Below are 19937 nucleotides of genomic sequence, written 5' to 3'. Positions count from 1 at the left end.
ATCTAAAGCTCACATCTATTGAAAATGTTTCCAATTCACACTCCAACCATCAGCTAATTATACTTGGGGACTTCAACACCCCAGGTATTCACTGGAACAGTCTTTCATTTCAGCATAAAAACCATTATGCAGCGCAGAAATGCACCATGTTATTAGATTTTCAATCATTCACCTCCTTGCAGCAGTTCTGCCACATAGAAAACTTCTGTGGTAATGTCCTAGATGTGTGCTTCTCGAACTTGAAAAACGTACAAGTGTGTGCCTCCGAAATATCTCTTGTACACCCCGACAAGTTTCACCCCCCTCTTATTGTCTCTGCCTCTGTCGCTGCCCAGCATTGCTATGGTGGTGTTGACGATTGTGCAGTCCCGCGATATGCTTTCAAGCGTGGAGATTATGTTGGGCTCTATCACTTTTATTCATCTGCGGAATGGTCTAGTGTTTTTGATGTCAATGATGTTGACGAACAGGTTCGACGTTTTACCGAAATTGTCAGGAGTGGCATGGAAAAGTACATCTCTTGTTATAAGCCTGTTCATTCCAAATTTCCCCATTGGTTCTCCAAAGAACTTCGAAGTTCGCTTAAACTTAAGGACAGCGCCCACAAAAAGGCCAAGCGTTCTGGGCTTGACAAGTGGAAAGCGGAGTTTAGTCGGTATCGCTCACTTTGTAAAAGCCTCTACCGGCCTGACCACCAGCTCTATATAGAGTCGTTAGAGGCTTCTGCGTCTCAGAAACCGGCTGACTTCTGGAGGTATGTACGCGGCCGTTCTAAGGCGTCTAAAGAACACATTAGCCTGCTTAATTCCGATGGGGAACAGGTTGAGGATGTCGTCACGAGCTTTGCTCGGTACTTTCATTCTGTCTTTCAACTGCCAGATGGTCACGACGAACGCCTATCGTTTAATAATATGTCTAATTTTAGTACACTTATGTTCGATGAAAAACTTGTCAACGATAGCCTTAAACGGATGAAACCGTCATTTTCCTGTGGTGCAGACGGAATTCCAGCAGCCCTCGTGAAGGCTTACGGCAACATTTTTGTGCCTGTCTTAACTTCCATTTATAATAACTGTTTACTCTTCGGCAAATTTCCTCGTGCATGGAAGATTGCTCGAATTTTGCAATATTTAAGTCTGGTGATAAGTCAGCCGTTACCATCTATCGCCCAATCTCACTCCTTTGTGTCGCCTCAAAACTTTTTGAGTCAGCTCTGTACAACGTTCTTGCTGCCTGCGTCAAGAACGTTCTGATACCAAATCAGTACGGCTTTTTCTCGGGTCGATCGACGGTTACAAATCTTGCAAGCTTCATGACTCAGGCTTCGGCTGCAGTTTGTGAAAACGGCCAGTTGGACGTTATCTATTTTGACCTCAGTAAGGCGTTTGATGTAGTGAACCATAAATTATTAATCAACAAGCTTACTATGTCCGGTGTTGATGCAAGCCTTGTTGCCTTGTTGTCCAACTATCTCCATGACCGATCCTTTTACGTAGATGTAAACTTCAAAAGGTCTAGTGTTTACACTGCAACGAGTGGTGTACCTCAGGGTGCTGTGCTGGGTACACTATTGTTTTCTATCTTTAACAATGATGTGTCAACAGTGTTAACAAAATCTTCATTTCTTCTCTATGCTGATGATGTCAAACTATTTAGGCACATTAGCAGTTTTCAGGACTGCTGTGCCTTGCAGAGGGATGTATCGGAATTATCGGTCTGGTGCAGCAAAAACTGTCTAATTTTAAATCCAGCTAAAACAAAGGTTGTCACGTACAGCCGGAAAACCCATCGTCTACTGTTTTCCTACAGTATAGAGGGAGCTCCTTTGCAAAGGGTTGAGGAGATTAGGGACCTCGGGGTTCTTTTCGACAGTACCCTCTCTTTTTCTTCTCATTATAGGCTCATCACCCACCGAGCGCTCCGAAGTCTTGGAAATGTGTGTCGGATTACAAAGGAATTCTCTTCTCCAGATCCATTTCTAATGCTATACAATGCAATATGTATCCCCCAGTTAGAATATGCTTCTGTTGCCTGGAACGGCATCTCCAAATCTAGTAGTGAATTAATAGAACGTGTGCAGTAGAAGTTTTTATCCATATTTAAGCACCGTCATCAAAATCACAGTTTTCATCCTGATTCTGACTTACACATAGTTACTTCCATCCATTCGTTGACCTGCAGATGTATGCGTGCAGACCTTACATTTCTTCACAAATTTGTTCATGGTAACCTTTCTTGCGCGGACCTGCTTAACTGTTTACAGTTTAGTGTTCCACAGAGGCCCACCAGGTCGCATCGCCCTTTCTTGACCGCTGCGCGCAACTCCAATCATTCTCCTGTGCGCAGAATACAGAATTGCTACAACCGCTTATCTGAACGCCTTGACATCTTTCAAAGCTCCTTTACAATTTACCGTACTGCGCTGTTGAACACAGTATGTTAAACATCTATGATATCTCTGTCGTTCGTTTTTCTTTTTTTATTGCTGAAATTTGGTTTCTTTGCGGTTGTGTTTAACCAATATAGTTGCCTGTTTTTGAAACTGTTTACTTATCATGCTTGTCTTATCATTTGTCTCTATACTCTTGTCATTGTCTTTGTCGTCTTACTGTCAAACTTTGTTCTCTGCTTGTTGTGTATTCATTACAATAAGCTGAGCCACAAAGGCATCTTCTTTTTTTCTTTTTTACCTGTACTCAGGCTCCGCCTGTGCTTTATTTCTGTAATTTTCGCTACTTCAATTTGTGTGTGTCTTGTAGCTTGTTTGTTTCTTGCAATATGTTTCTTGCATTTTGTTTTCATGTAACTATCCGTGCGCCAGCACTCAGGCCACTGGCTGTTCCTGGGCACGTAAATAAACATGATTGATTGATTGATTGATTGATTATTATTACTGCCGTTTTTATCATTAAAAGTTGCCATATTCACTTCATGCGTCCATTTGAAACTGAAAATGTACGCTTCCTGAATCTTGTAAAAACTTTCTTCTTTTCACTCACCCTTCCGTACAGTTACGCTTATTGTAAGATGTCTTCTTGCAACTGACCAGACATTACAGTTTCTATTGATTGTGTAATGTTGCCTAAATTACACTAAGGTATTTTTATTCTTCTTTGAAGTTGTAGTTTCTTCTTATTTTTTGCTCACTCACTGTTCTTTTGCCAGCTGTTGATGCATTTCATTGCTGTCTTATACCTTTTCTGTGCGCCAGCACGACTTGATTGTGTAAAGTCGGTTGGATTGCACTATTTTATTTCTAATCTTCTTTGCCGTTTTTTGCAGGTCTTTCTTTCTTTTTTTTTTCTCACTGAGTGTTTATTAGCAAATTGTTGATGTACTACAGTGCTGCATTTTCCCCTCTGAGTGCTCCAGCACGAAGGCTTCCGCAGTTCCTGGGCACTATAATAAACATTGATTGGTTGATTGGTTGATTGATTATTATAAGTTGTCTCCTATAGTAGAAAAACTCAACAGCTGCAATACTCTTATAAAATTGCAAGCACTGCATTTCCGAGGGTGACTGAAATTCGAGACTTGGGAGTACATTTGATTCTTCTCTGACTTTCTCTTCCCACGTTACACAAATTACCCGTCGCTCTCTTCGATGTCTGGGTGCTGTTTGCAGATATTCTAGAGAGTTTAAAGGTCCTCTTCCTTTCTTCAAGTTGTATTCGGCTCTCTGCTTACCTCTTCTTGAATACGGCTCTGTTGTTTGGAATGGAACTTGCAAGTCCAATAGTGACCGTATCGAAAGAGTTCAAAATAAGTTCCTCTTTATCTTTAAGCACCGCTTCCGTCATGTGCAAGAAGAGGCTAACGGCAGTGTGCCTTTTCTGAAAAGTCTTCCTTCCCTTCGGTGTCGACGAATGCGAGCTGATATTATCTTTCTTTATAAACTTCTTCATGGGGATATTTTGTGTGACGACTTGGTTACACTTATCAATGTCAACTTGCCGAACAAACTTTTCCGAACATTTCGAACTTTTAGAACAGATGCTTTAATTAGAAGACGCTCGTCCATCTGCAGAATACAATGTGCATATAGTGAATATTCTGATCGTCTTGATATATTCCAGAGCTCTTTTTCTTTGTTCTCAAACGACTTGAAAACTGTTGTAGCTTAAGTGTCTTTATGTCATTGCAAATTTATGTGCCGTATTTATTTTAGGCAAATCATGTTCTTGTTTGTTTGTTTTTCACATTTCCTGGTTTTGCGTTGCTTGAATTTCTGTATGTTTGAGTGCCAGTGCTTGTAATGCTGAATTTGTTTCAAAGTTGAAACTTCCGAACATTTTGTTATAAAACCTTCGTTTTATGCGTATAACGTATCTCTGTCATGTTCAGTGAGTATTTCCTGTTTTTCACGTGCCTTCAACATTTCGCTGTCCGAGTTTCATGCCTTGCAACGCTAGGTCTCCTGTTTCTTTTCTTTTTTTTTGCTGTTGTGCTTTCTGTGATTACTGTAACTATCTTTACTTTATTGTTTCTTTCATGCATACGGTTTTGTGTGTTGTGTTGTCTTGATTTTAGTTTGTTTTTATGTATGTTTTGTATATGGTGTACCAGTACCAAGACCCTAGGATTGTTCCTGGGCACCGAAAATAAAGGTTGATTGATTGATTGATTGATTAATTGAATATTATATTATTTGTGTGAAGGCTAAATAATAAATATTCAAGATGCTCTTCAATGCAGGAAGGTTAAAAACGGCTTACCTAACCGCCTCCTCCTGGCCCATCAGTGCTAAAACAACTGAAACCTTTTATGCAAACATCAGAGCATAAATACGTTTGCTACGTAATAATTTGAGGGAGCGAAAAAACTGTCATTAAATTTGAAGCCTTAGGCCCCTCATCTCCCTTAAACAAAATGCAAAAGACCGGCGCTCACAGCACAAACGAGCGCTATTTTTGCGCCTTATAAAGTCAGTGCGTGTTCTCCTATAAGCGATTCGGATGGCTTCGAACTTAAAACAAAAGTTGTGAAAATGTAGACAAAAATAAGCATCTCATAATAAAATGATCTGATGCCACTTTTTTGCAATATCCAGATGATAACATTGAAAAAATTGTGTGAGGGAGAGCCAATATTGGTGTAGCCCAATGTTATTTTTCAGAAATCCAGAAAGGTATGACCCTTGTTCTACATTACAGGCCAACTTTCTGATGACGGAATGATGTTTAGCTTGTCATTTTGTCAGGTTTTTCAGAGGTCTAGTATTACTTTTCTATACGGTGTTCTGATTTAAAATCCCTTCAGATGAGAAGGTTACTTGAAGACTGTGGGGGTCTATTTAAGGTAGTAAGTGCTTCAAAGTTTTGTATTGTAACCTCAGCTACATACGTTTCTGCACTCAAATAAACAGTGCTGTTATAGAGCGATGGAGCAATCACTAGATCCTGTATTTGGACGATCACCCTAATTCGGAATTCCTTCCTACCGGCATTGCATATACATGGTGTTCCGATAGGCGATAATCCAATAAAAATTTGTTTTGTGTTGCTCACGCAATCGCCGGCCCTGGGAGGGTATCTTTAGGGTTGAATTCTTTTACGGGGAACGTCCTCGAAGTCTCGTTTTTAATTGCATTATCGGGAATTCATTTTATTGCTGAGGTCAACTGCGTTCAGCCTAGCCGACGTCCTTCAACGCACTTATTCAAAAACCTTATTGGTGCCACGATGAACCGACACTTTTCACTTCACCGCTTTTTGTTTGAATAGTGTTCGCGATATCCTGATTGCATGATTTTGTCACAAGCACGTCAGTATTTTTTTCCGAGAATATTGCGCAGAAATTTGTAGAGACAGAAAAACAAGCATTTATAAGTTAAAAATGCAGCGCTCTATAATAGGTCTGGTGCACTAGACACCAAAAGAAGCTCAACACTTTTCTTGACAAGTGCAATGGCTGAGTAGGTGAAATAAACTCATCAATTAGGGAAATAAATTCACCTTTGAGTGTGCATTTTATTTTCTGTAAGTCAAATATTCCCAATGGGTGCTCGCAATATCAGATACCCAGTGCTTATATGCCGTTAATGAGAGAGGAAATTCAGACGGTGTAAATTTCAGCTATAGCGCAGCTGTTGCAAAAGCCGTGTTTGTAGGAGCAGTAATTTGTAATTACGTAGGTATAGCACAAAACTAATTGGCGTTTAAACGCTGGTCTAGGCTTTATTTAAATGTACTCAACAGTAGCTTCAAGTAAAGAAAAACTACAAACGTTTTCGCTTAACCACTTCACCCCCATTGTATCGGACCTTCGGACCTCCCGAATCATGTGTAGAATTTGCAGTGGTGAAGGCACTATTACTGCATTATTACGACAGAAATACTGCTCTGAGTCAAGCTTGCACACGCTAGAATTTAAACTGCATCTCATGTTATTCTTTTGTTTCAGCGATACAGTGTCATAAAGATAGGCTTAAGGTGCGCCAAAATGTGTCATCGCTGTTTACCAATGCCACATTGATGAAAATTGGAAACTCCGCCAAGATAAGCATGTAACCGTTTTATGGGTGCACCATCCTCTCGCTTTTAGCAATGGCACCCCATTTGTTGCCATAGTTTAAAAATTATTTCCTTTTGTTACTTCATGCGACTTACAAACATTTTCCGTGGTTTCAGTAACGCCTACCTGAAAAGAGTGAGTTCGCTTCAGCAAATAAGTAAATGCAGTGTCTGAAAAGAAGGAATACATTGCTCTCAGCTTTGCATTTTGTTTTGAATATCTAGCATACTCATGATTTTTTATTGCATTCACTTTCGACATCCTTTAGCGAAGCAGTTAAACTTTTTTCGGTGTGAAGAATCAACAATCTTGTGCAGGCAATAAACGACTTCCTGGCCCGTGGTGGCTTCCTTGTTCAAAGTCAGGCGCAGAGGAACCTACTTGCCACTGCATGCAACAGTCCACTGCGTGATATCTGCTACGCACCAGTGGCCGTTCTATGCGGGAAAAATCCCAAACAGCTGAACAAGGTAAAATTTACTTTAATGTTTTGGTACTCTTTTTTTCTATATAAACTCCCCTTTTAATTCGTTCATACATCAAGCACTGTTACGGCTGTAGCCGTATTGAAGAAAAAAACACATTGCCCCATTTTAACGGTGCACTCCTTATTTTTCTCGTACGAGCTAGCCACACCATTTACGAAAGTGCGGCAAGAATAACAAAAACTTCGCAGCACCAAACGTCTGTTTTGCCGAGGCTCCGCGATACAGGGGCAACCGTTTACCCCTTACATACGGGAGGCCACGGTTACCGGTTGGTTTCTGCCCCAGTTTAAAGCTAACTGCGATGTTTAGTGCTCGTACAAGCTGCGTTCTGGGGGGCAATCGCAAACGAGAATACATCTCGTCTATACTCACGACCTTTTTACGCTTGTTAACATGCACTAACTCAGCTATTTTTGCAAACGTTGTCCGCTGACTTCCGTTTCTGAGTTATTTTAACGTCCACTTTGAGGGCACTAACTAGATAATACGGCACATGAAAGACTGCCTTCTGTGGGCACAATTATTTTTCGAGGGTTCCAAACAACACTCAAGCGTGTCCAGCCCGCACAAAACATTACCCTTTGCAAAAGTTCACAAAATTCGTAACTTAGTAGCCATATATTTTGACTCTCACAACGAAACCTAATTGTTCTTGGTAACTAAGCATTGGCTACAAGTTTTAAAAGGCAATTGCATGCTGACTTTTTACACTCCAGGTACACGAATATTTAAACTCTAACTTGTGGTTACCAACCCTTGAGCCTGTTGTGAATACATAATTAGGATAGCATGATCCAAGTGGGAGAACTGCCTTCCAAAACAAAAACCCGGATGCACCTTGTAGTAAAAGCAGTGCAGTTCAATTCCTGTACAATACAGTCAATTTCGGAAATTGTGGCTACTTTCCCAGTGAAAAGTGAATATTGCTAGTTCATTCAAGTGGTCACGTATCGTGTGGGCGTATTGTTCTAACTCTTCCTATGCTTCGTTAGAAACAGCAAAAAACTTAAACAAAGACCAAAGGAGCGGGACACGAGAGCAGCCGCTGGCTAACCACTTCACCCTCCTTGATATTTTCAATATCACGAAGGGCGAATATAAACACTTAACAGAAAACTTAAGAAACAAGTTTACAAAAGCCACGGTGGTGAGGCAACTAGATAGACACCGGTACAGTCAAGGACCACGCATATACGCAATCTCTTATAACGAAGACACACACTTGCTTGACTGACACACTTCTCTCCTCTTTCTGTTATGTGCAATGCTTCCATACTTTCGCGGGGTCTTTGTTCACGGTGCCTAGCCAAAATGTCAGTGGCAGGAAAATCAGGTCGACACCCGCTGCACTTAGTGCAATGTGAAGAAAGATGGGAGGCCCTCTAACGACAAAGCATGCGCTCTCAAACACACGCTGATACAACGGCAAGTTTATCCAACATAGGTTCAGGCGCAGGGTAAAAGAATGCTGTACACAACATCGTTGCGCAGGTAACGTAGCGGTTCTTGTGGATAACACAACCAACTCCTTTCGTATCACTTCCCCGCTTTATCTTTCTGTCAAGCCTGCCCACACAGAACGCACCCTATTGCGTACTGTTGTAGCCACTTGCACTCCATAGCGATGGCCCACATTTTTAGGTGGTGCGTGATGGTATGTCTTTCTAACCAGCAGAGCTGGCAAAGCTTCTTATGCTGTAGAAAGGATGCTTTGAAAATACGTAGTATCTTTTAGCCCGATACCAGACTCTTTTGTTATACAGACTCGGATTCCAGTCTATGTAGCCAACAATCTTGTTGGGACATCCAGCCAGGATGTCGTCCACTACGCGCAGGTGAGTATTCCCCACCTTGTGTTAAGTGAAGCTGCAGTAAATAACGTGCAGCTTCCAGGCACGGCAAGAGTACGCCATTTGCTGTATTTGTATGCATCACTGCCCTGATTTCTTCCTGCCATTTACAATGTTAGTGTTTTATCGCATTTTCGCACTCTAAAATTAGATTTCCGTGCATGCCACATCCTCTTGCGCTATAAACAAACCAACAAGAAAGGCAAAGGGTTTTATTGCAGAGCATTCAAAAACTTGAACCGTGTGCCGAAATTTTCAACGCTGTTACCGCGTAAGTTCGACCGCCAAGAACACCAAAAGAATGAAGCAGTAAAAAACAAAGAAAAACACATCGAAAGACAGGAATATCAGGAAGCTTCTGAAACGCTATCATAAAAAAAAAACTGCTGGACATCCAGAAGCCCCGAGACACCAAGATAAACACGCAAACAAATACAAAACTAATTTTTGAAGAATGCGTAACATTAAAATAAGTCCCATGTCAACCGCAATTTTTGGGAATTACAGTAGTCTTTTGCAACTCAGCAATCCCATTTGTTTCAAATAAAACGGTCTAAAAAGTTAGAATTTCAAAGCCCAGTAGCTAGGCCTCCTCATTCAGAAAAAACAGTTACCCCAAGCACGGGACAAAGTGAGGGCGACAACAGTGAAAACCTATCAGGGGGCAGCCCTCTGGCAGCCGTTACCTGGGCTTCGCGGCGGCAGCGTCCGTGTAACCGAGTGAACGAACTGAGCAGCAACGCCAGAAAGAAAACGAGGAGGAGAGTCTGGGTAAAGATGAGAAGGAGGGTTGTACGCGTGGCCATGGCGTCAACTCTCTCCCTGCCTCGCCTCACTCTTGTTTCTTGCGTCGCCGGCAAGGAGCGGCCTACTTGCCAACACCACACTAGAAGCTGTTCAGTTCGCTGCTAATCCAATAACGCGACATTTCCGTAGGAAGTTCAACCACGGTTTGCAGCAACATGCTCGCTGCTCCCCCGTGCGTGGATAATCCGAACTAAGTCACATTTGCGCGCGAGGTTCAAACAGGATTTGCAATAACACGCTGGCCGGCGGCGGTGAGGCACTTCTAGATTACAGCAGAGTGGAGCGCGCTTCCATGCGTTCGCTGATCACGCGATAACTCCCTGAGACGCAGCAGATTTGATCGAGGACCATAGACAAAAAATGATAGTAAGAGAGTACACTCCCATAGAGCCCTGCGGCCGAATTGACTAGTGCAACAAGGGCGAGGACAAAGAACTAATTGTTCACTTTCGGTTTCAGTTTCCCGGACACCAATTTAGCGGGTAGTTTGAATGGCTGGAAAGCGCTGCTCACGGCGACGGGCAGCGGTACGGTATTCAGACGCTTTCATGCATTGGTTAGCCTTTTTTGGCAATATATCATTCTCAGGCATGCTTATAAAAGAATTTTTTTTTAAATGTGAAATTGCAATTTATAGTACCGTGTACAGATGGTTAAAAATTCTGTCGTGTGTTCACATCTTGTCAAGCCACAGAAAAGAGACACGTCATAAATGAATAAATATTTATTGCATGGCACTAAACGGAACAACCAGTTCAAATTGTCATTATTCTTTGCAATACACCACAACACAGGCAATATACACAGTAGTGAGAGGAAAACATGTTTCCAGGAATGAAATATTTATTGCATGGCACTAAACGGAACAACAAGTTCAAATTGTCATTATTCTTTGCAAGACACCACAACACAGGCAATATACACTGTAATGAGAGGAAAATACGTTTCCAGTAATGAAAACATCCACAAGTAAATGTCACACAACAACACAAAGGATTTACCCTTATGGTAAATGAAAACGCGTAGAACCCGGAAGAATCAGTCATCCACATTTTTACTTGTATCTACGACACCCTCAGATTGTATGCGCTGTTGCAGTCATATTCAAATAATATATCAACCATAACAAAATCTAGACACTGTGATACTTGCAAGTGTTTACGACCCCAATCTCTGCACCTAATATTTTTACTGTGGCAATTTCTCCAGTTAGGATGTGAAATAAGGTAAACACTTGCGCCGGCTTAGCAAAAAGGCTTTCATGGCCTTGTTATTTGATGAACTCCAATGAGGTCTATTGCCTTTGGGAAACTTCAAACCAGTAGCAGTAATTGAACAGAAATTACATTTGTGTGGACATGCACACGGGAAAATATTAGGAGGGAAATATCAACTTCCTATTGGTTCCTTGCAAGTGTGCAGTTTCCCAAAAAGACACGTTAGCTTCCCAACGTGTTGCTTTTCCACTAAACGCAAAGGGCCAGCCGGGGATATTTTAGGTACATTGATGTAGTCAAACGATAGGTTCCAGGCTCGATCAAGGCACACAAATTCACGTCTTCCGCTGTCAATAGGAACAGTCTAATGTAAGAAACAGGGAAGCAGTTTAAGCTTCTTGTGTATGAGACAATGGCGACACATTACAGAGTAACATAAGGTAACGCGACAACATTTGAGGGACCACGTGCCACATTTTTACCATTTCGAACACGCAGTGGAGCACAATTTCAACAGTGCCGCACACAAACGCACAAATGAACTTGACATTGCTATGCTTTGCATCTCGTAACCAGGCCCCAGGCAGTGAGGAAGGCTGCTAGAGTACACTTTATATCAGGCATGTTTCACAATCCACCATATGCTATGACAGACGTTAAAAATGTCTCTGCCGCCTATGCACTCGTGGATTACACTGCATATGTGCATTGAACATGGCATTGTGCGTTATGTCTGCCTGATTACAACAAAAAAAATAACAGCCGAGTTTGATTTACATGGCACATCATGGGAGCACTGCGTATGTTTGCAAGCTGTGCTTAACCTGAAAATAAAGACTCCAGAAACGGACCATCACACTACACACTCGGTGTACACTGTACTTACAACGGGTGCATCTATTTACCACGATGCGAGTACAGAATTCGCCAGAAAAAACACCCGACTAAAGTTTTTCCTGTTGAAGGGTACCGACGAGCGTCTAAATTCGCAGTAAGAGAGCCATCTTTGCTGAGGACGTTATGAGAGCATTTGACAACGTAAGTCCCAACATGGTTCTCTTCCACCTAGGTCACTCCAACAACACGCGGCACGTACGGTGACAAACGACGACAATTAGCATGACCTCTCACCCTGGCAGTCTTCATATTGTAAAAGGGTTTTCGTAGATGTACTATTTCACAGTATTGGTGCTAGCAATAACAATAATTGGCGAGTGGAGTTTGGAGGCTGGACACTGTTGTGAATGATTTTAACGAGATGAGGCACGTCAAAGATAAAAAGGTTTGTTCCTCGTGTAAAGGATAGGCTTTTCAATTGTGACGCCTTATTGATCGCCGAGACGCGTTCAACTTCCGCGTGATAATGGCAAAGTTCAAAAGATGGAATGTATTTGTCGTACCCACCAGGAGCAACAATAATGCAGCAACAAGCACTGCAGGGAGTCATTATACAACTGAATAACTATGGGAGAACAGTTGGCATGGTCATTTGGCACGGACACTTGGCACGAATTCATAAGGTCCTGTGCCATAACGTGCTTACAGCATGCCTGCTATGACGAAAGCAGCTGGCTGGTTGGCTTGTCTTGATGGCACCTCGTCCAGTGTAGTTCACCCATGCTGTAGACCTGCACAGGTGATAGGCGAAATAGTGCACAAACTGTTTGCAATGACAGATCACCTGCAAACAGTCTGCAAATTTCACTGCAACAAGTACTCATATTGCATCCAGCGCCTGCCACCTATTTACAACGTAAGAACTTCTCCTTTTCTATTCAGCAATCGTGAGGTGGCGGTATTCGCAACAGTAAAAATACGCAAATTTGTAATTGCGCAACACAGGTTAGGCACATTCTTAATGCAATTCAGCGGTTGTTTGGTATAACAACAATGATAATGCTCCCTACATAGCCTGCATTCCTTCGTCTTTTTTGTAAAATCAGGATGAACAGTGAAAGTGAAATTAACGCAATACAAAGCGCCAACATGTTTGTTGCCATACGCGACCGCGAAAGAAACGCATCCCGATAATGGGCACCTGGCGAAGGTATATTTGGCCGCTGTGTGAGCATAATGGCAAGCAGTAGTGAGCAACGTACTGATGACCACCAGAGGCCATGGACTGAAAAACATGACAAGAACACACACAGCTCAGAGTGAATAGGTGCAATATGCGCAATACGTGTTTAAATGAAACTAGCCAAGATATGACTACAGTAAAAAGCGCAAACACTGAACAGTTTTATGTAATGCCTACGATACCAGACTTCATATGCAATGTAGAACGAATTCCAAATTTGAAGGTTTCAATTCACTGCATACCCACCCCGCCTCGAGCAAAGCTGCTTATCTGCCGACTAAATGCACGTTTTCACCGCACTTGACGCGCCAAAGCGAAGCGACGCACGCGCGTATTTGGCATCGGCGAGTGAGTTCGCTTGGTACGCAGGCAGCTTGGTGTGCAGGCACGTGTAAAACTTTACGATGAGCGTACGGATGCTGTTTATGCCCCGATAAGCCGAATAATGCCATACAGATACTTCGTCGCGCACGTTCGCGCGGGCGGCTTTGCAGTGCATCACGGCCATAATAAATAATAGCAGTAACAGTTGGCCATGCTAGCAATGGCTGGCTAGTATATAACAACGCAGCATGCGGCTCACGTAACTTCAGTGCAGCCACAGCGCACAACGTTTTCTTCGCCTACCGACCACCGGCCGGCCGCCCACTTCCGCAATTCACCGCCGTCGTTTGCAGTGAACGCTACGTGCATCGACGGGCGCGTACCGCTCACATCCGTCAGCGCTTGAGCAAACGCCACAACCTGCCCCAAAGATCATTACGTCCGGCTAAAAAGATGGTCTCTTTCACGTTTCCGGGGCGTTTCCTAAGCTCTTATCCTAAAGATGTAGAACTAGCTATGTCTGATTTTACTGAGTTTACGCTGTGCTCGCAGGTTTTGAAGTACAAGGAAACGTAAATATGGTACGCCACACCAGCAGTTTAAAACGTCTCACCTTCCGTTCAGCATTAAAAACCGATGTCGCAAAGAAAGCACTAGGCATTATTTCTCCACAAGAGAAGTTAGCACAAGGCTGCCGAAACGCACGTGTAAATGCTGCCGAAAGAGCTCAATGGCGGCTTGCGCTTGCGGCTTGGCCAGGCTTGCCTTCATATCGTTGATATCGTGCATATGGTGTATGCCACAAAAATGTACATTCACAACTCTTCAACTTGTTACATAAATAAAAGTGTGTATTCTAATAAGCAACAAAATATTTAAAGTATAATATTGTGTGTCAATCTAATTTTAAGTAGACTTTTTTACCACTCGCGCCAACTGCCCGAAGGATAAAAAGCTAGGCGCTCACGTCACCACATTCGGCCGCGATTTACCGAGTGTCCTCTCTTTCATATTTTTTTCTCTATGCCGTGACGAAGAAGACTGCAGCTCGCTCTGCGCCCAAATTTCGCAATAGAGAGTGTAGTATACGTTAGGGCATTTTTGAAATTTCAACTGACCGCACGCACATTAGGCCATGAAGAAAAACAAAGAACCCAAAAATGCACAAAAGATGACACCGCTGTAAAATGTTGCATATGCCTTTTCTCCCCCACTATTAATTGCAGGCAGAGATTGTAACGCTAAAATGAAACCTTTTTCCGTGTGAACTGAAAACATCTGTTTCTTAGCTACTTCAGAAAAGAAGTATTTACTGTTCCTAGAAACTTATATCCAAAAAGGTCATTCCAAGCCGGGCTCCGGATTTTTGAAGAAGGGGAGGTTATTTCTGTCCTTATGTATTGAGCGAAATGGAGCGATAACTGATTAACAGCAAAATTCTTGAATATTACAATATGGGAGGATTAAGCAACTGTTAACTCACCTATAAACCACGAGAATTGGTTTCTGATCGGCCCTGATCTGAACTGTGGAGCTAAAGGACTGAACAGATTTCCCTCAAGTACACGGGTGGAGGGAATTATTTGTACTTTATTATTTTAGTGCATGCTTTGCAGTCGTGTGAATGGCACCCAATTTTTCGCTTTAGTCACTAAATTGCTATTTCAGACAAACTAAAAAGACACTTTCGGCTGGCACTTTGGACACTTGGAGACCCCATTTATTACCGAGAGATTCAAGAGATTTAAGGACAGGAGAAAAAGAAGAAAGAAAACAACTTCCTGTAGCAATAACACCAGAAAATTTGATTTGTGAAACCACATAGGCGTGGCACATAATGCAAGATGTCGCAAGTATATGGTGACAGCTAACGGCTGAGCGTACTTTAGTGGCTTAGCATTTGTACAGATGACGAAATGACGAGTTAATTAAGTACATGGTTTCTGTGTCGTAACATGATTGACTCTCTGCGTGTTGTGCTTGTATTTTTTATATAAACCAGCAAGGGAGCGGTTTCTGGCATGTTACATTCGCAAAGCAACACCAGATTTTGTACGAAAGAACGTGCCAAACAATTTTGCAGTGTGCAGGATGAGCAATGCATTAGCCGCTTTAAACAAGGACAAAGTCATACATTAAGCAAACGCGTGTTCTCCCATAATGGACGAGATATGGAGTACGATTAAAGTGGCATGAATGGCTTGTAGAAAATCTGCAAATTTTACAGAATATTTTGTGCGCATCGTTATCTCAGCAAATATTAAGTAACGTGAGCCTATGTTTACGCAATCGCTCAATTCAGCCAAGGATCAGCGCTCATACCAGCATCCAGAACGAAATGTGAGCTGTGTAATTCGCCAGAAGATATCATTTTGCCTGGTCGCTTTTTAATGCTCGGCTTACTTTCAACATATCTTTCTTTTCAGGTATACAAGCAAAAAAATTTAGTCCGATACGATTACGGCAAAGAGGAAAATCAGGCTCGCTATGGACAGGTACGTAAAATAACCGCTGATTCACTGACGCAGATCCAAGACGTGTCCTGTGAACAAAACGTGCTTTTGTGCCACTCTCTTTGTTCCCAGTTTAGTCAGAATTACTTTTAACATTCTTGAATAGGTTAGGTTCTAACACTGTTTTAGCTGTGCTTACCGGCACGTGCGCATAGCAGTGTTCATGCACATTGTCAAGTCGGTACACTTATGCACATTTTAACTTAAACTGCCCCATTGAGCGGATGGTGTACAGGCGTTAGACAGGCGCAGAAATTCTTGTGATTGCCTATAGAAAAAATCATCCTCTCTCAATTTCTACAGATTATAACACTAATATTTCAATGGCGTGCCGTTGAATGTACATGCTTCGGAAAGCAATGAATCGTTTACAAACTAATATACCAAATATATGTTGCCTTACCAACCATTTTTTGGCGTTTGCGGAAGAAACGTGTACAACTGCGTACGGATGGACCGGAAGTGCGTCAATAATATAATTACGAAATTCTCCCGGTCATCCCACAAGCATGCATTTTCCCAGAGATGAAAGACTTGTCAGAAGACTGGTATTCATGTTTGTTTGGCACGCGACAATGGATCAAAGCTTTTCCAAGAACTTGATAAACGATTTGGCGAGCCAGGTTGTTAGGAGAAGTGAGTGTGGTTTAAAACACAAACATTATTGTGATAAGTATACCCCCGTCGGGTTGTGACTTTGTGATGCCGTCTAAGAACATGTAGATGGAACAGTCGTGGCGTCGTCCTGTTGTGTGCCTCCTGGAACACGCCAGCGCTTTCAAAGGCACACCAACGTCGCATCATTTATCTCGGTATGAGCAATGTGGCTACGTTTTACCAATTGCAACATCTACATTTGCCTGTACGCGAATGCGTACGCTGCAATTGAAAGTGCAGAATGATCTAAAGACATCTCATTCCTAACACCTGCGTCAGTTATCGCTTCGTAGCAATCTTAATTGGGAACTTTTGATTCCTTGACAGAAATACATTAATGTAATCATGGTTGTGCTGTGGTTTCAAAGATTTATTTGAAGCTTACTGCATGTTGCGCAAGCGTTAATTTATTTTGTTTGCTTTCTAGTGAGTTTTGTCATGGACACGCTTGTATGCAATTCTTTCTTTTTGTCCTGTCGCCATTGCACGGTTAAATCATGAATCCGCGCCAACTAGCCCATCTGGCCTATCATACATAGGGACAGCTAGTATAATTTGCAGAACTGAACTTTTTGGTTTCTGTGTACACTTTATGCACTATTTTATATCGTCTCCTCTTTTGAAGAAGCTATGACGTATGATTGATTTACAAAAGTAACCTGGAATGCCCAGCACCTATTTTTAAAGTTAGAAGCTATGGCAGCTTCAATATTTAGGGAATGTATTAATATACAAAAGCCTATCAGATCGGCGCTCTCAGTAAACTAATGTAAAATTTCTGGTTTCTCTGAGTTACACTAACTAGAAGGTTGAGACGTTTAGTTGTGTACCTATAAGGTATCCCACCGGAAGCCGCAATCAGGAATTAAAAGAAAACCGCCTATGATGCACAGAACACCAAAATCATTTTAAAATACGACAAAGATATGTTCAAAAGCAATGTTCCTCATACAGCTGCAATGTTCGCATCATGTTGTTTGGAATCAAGATGTCGAGCCCCTTGTTTCTGAACTGATACTCCTAGGGAAAGAAGTGTATGTGAATTGCCAAACACTCCAGGGGCGCACTCGACTAGTGATTAAACATACCTGATAAGAATGTGAAAGCATGCATTCTGCTAGTATGAACAAATAAAACTTGTTAATTATACCCAAGCATTGGTGAGTACTCGTGAGGCGAAGCTGAAAAAGCCGCACCCTCCCTTGACTAAGCAAAAGTAGATGTAAAAAGAGAACTCGAAAACAGCTTGGATCAGCCCTGCTAAAACGTGGTATGAATACAGGTACGGCTACAATTTCTTCAGTACTCTATAGAAGAACAAACAACAGGTTATAGATGTTTCAACGTCTTGGGAAAGTGCTAGACCACGAAGTGAATGAATCGCGAGACTTCGCAAGATTTGCACAAGATTTTCTGTGTGCTTTCTCGGAACACACTCTGGATAGCAGCCTTGTCACTTTTGTGTGAAATCAATTTCGTGTTATAAACAATAAGTTACTCACGCCAAGTGTTTTTAGTCAAATTTCCATTCACCCACCGTGATGTCTTATGCATGTGCAGTTGAAGCGACGCCTTCCAGCAAGAATATCAGATTGAACTCAGCAGTAACACGCATTATGCATTAGGTTTGAAGCACGGAAAAAATTGGCCCCTTTAAAAACAATGGCGGCACGTTACGGCCAAATTACTAGTACTGTACGTCTTAATATTGTTGGAGAGGAACAACCCGTTTAGGTTTACTGATTATCAGCACTTAAGATGATTAAAATGAACTACTTTATAATTCCGCGATATTTCTCCTCCCAATTTTGTATTTAGGTTCCCCTATCGCAGTCTTGAAATAAGAACCAAACTTCTGGTTGCCAATCCCTAATTTCGAAAGGACAGGTCACGATAGCGAATAAAGGCGTTAACAGTCGCAATAATTCAATACCCAACAATACTATCCACATGTTTTCTATCGTCAGCCAAATAAACCTCTTGAGGCTGGATCCATGCCGCTATTTTATTTAAAGACATGATTCTTTACATCGATACTTTGCATTCCACCTACGAATGTTTTCGCATAGGTTGGGGAAAGAACCTCAAGTGTCATTCAAATGCCCACAGTCTAGAATAAATCGCTTTCAGTCTGCTGGTAACCTTGCCTAGAAAGGCGTAATTCCCGCCAAAACGACACCACGGGGCTTTTACAAAGGCTTTAAATTATGCACGTTTCACGTTCTGTGCGGGCTGCGACATCAAAGGAACATGCCATAAGTTGTTCCATTTTTCATAAAACCGCCACGGCGTGTGTTCAAACAACGCTGAATCGCGTCCATAATCACATCGAATATACTTAGGTTAGAACAGTGAAATTAACATTAATAATATGTCAGTAAGAATAACGGCTGACGCATTTTCTAATTTTCCTAACATTACTCACCTTCATCAATTGTCCTACACTCTGCAAAAACTGATGTACCTGCCTGTTAATCGTATTATAAGCACACTCCAATGGAGACCAGTGCTGCTCGCCTTGCTAACCTTAATTGGTGGCACAAATACACCATTGCTAATATCGACTAATCTTCATGCCAGCGAGCATATATATGTTTGGCAGTTTTTAACCCCGTAGAATTGACTCTTGGAACAGAGTATATAATCTCAATGCATTCAAAAACCATGCTTTTTAGGTATTGTTCAGTTTTCCAATTACTACAAATCATTATTGTGTAATGCCACCTCTAGAACTTCCTTTTTTGGTGTTTTCCCATCTAAATGCAAAACATTTATTGAGAACAGAAGACTTAGTGTTATTGCTTGTGATATTGGGGTAGCATTACATGCATTACCTTTTATTTACTAGCGGCGGAGGAAGCACATTGTTATAGGTAGGCTGGTTAATGATGATGCCTAAGAGGAAGCCTGTTAACCTGTTTTCGTAAATAATATTTTACAGGAAACCCCCCGGAATACCCACTGGAAAACATCCGTGTTCCAATAGCAGTGTTTAAAGGCAAGCTCGACAAATTTGCAGACCCAAAGGATGTAGAAGACTTGATAAAAAGGCTTCGCGATATTATTGTAACGGATTACGAGGTCCCTGATCCAGATTTTGGACACCTTGACTTTATATATGGATATAACGCTACGGATATTTTGCACCGTCCTATGATTCAATTGCTGTCAAACTACACATCACCTGGTTCCAATTAGGTTGAAAGAGAAATAAAACTTTACAATTTCAGGTTACTTCTGAAGTTACTTTCACGGAACTTTTGTAAAAGATGTGAACGTTTAAGGCGCTCCGAAGAAGATTTCTCCCTCAAGTTTTATGTTCCAAAATAAAAAACATCCAAGCAAATATAGCAAGTTGTGTTTGTACATTTATTTTATAAAATGGTTGTGTTTCTACGATAGGAATTGACAACCCCCTTTATCTAAAAAATGTGTAATTGAATGTATGTGTCTAGAAACAACTCTCCCAGCAAGGTTAGAGCTTACAC

General features: G+C 41.8%; 1 protein-coding gene across 1 annotated transcript in view; it reads left to right on the top strand.

Annotated features, from left to right (window-relative positions):
• Positions 1-19729, top strand: part of LOC144143367 (gastric triacylglycerol lipase-like) — a 31736-nt gene extending 12007 nt beyond the window's left edge. Inside the window, exons 2-5 of the mRNA XM_077675134.1 lie at positions 6812-6983; positions 8765-8836; positions 15706-15778; positions 19391-19729. Of these exons, the coding sequence (XP_077531260.1) occupies positions 6812-6983; positions 8765-8836; positions 15706-15778; positions 19391-19647 (574 nt within the window). The 3' untranslated portion in view covers positions 19648-19729. The remainder of the gene's footprint in view (positions 1-6811; positions 6984-8764; positions 8837-15705; positions 15779-19390) is intronic.
• The last annotated feature ends 208 nt before the right edge of the window (positions 19730-19937 follow it).

This window comes from Haemaphysalis longicornis, unplaced genomic scaffold (assembly GCF_048455015.1).
Source record: "Haemaphysalis longicornis isolate Haplotype H1 unplaced genomic scaffold, Haemaphysalis longicornis Haplotype H1 scaffold_6, whole genome shotgun sequence".
NCBI lineage: Eukaryota > Metazoa > Arthropoda > Arachnida > Ixodida > Ixodidae > Haemaphysalis > Haemaphysalis longicornis.
This window is presented reverse-complemented; position numbering and strand designations above follow the sequence as displayed.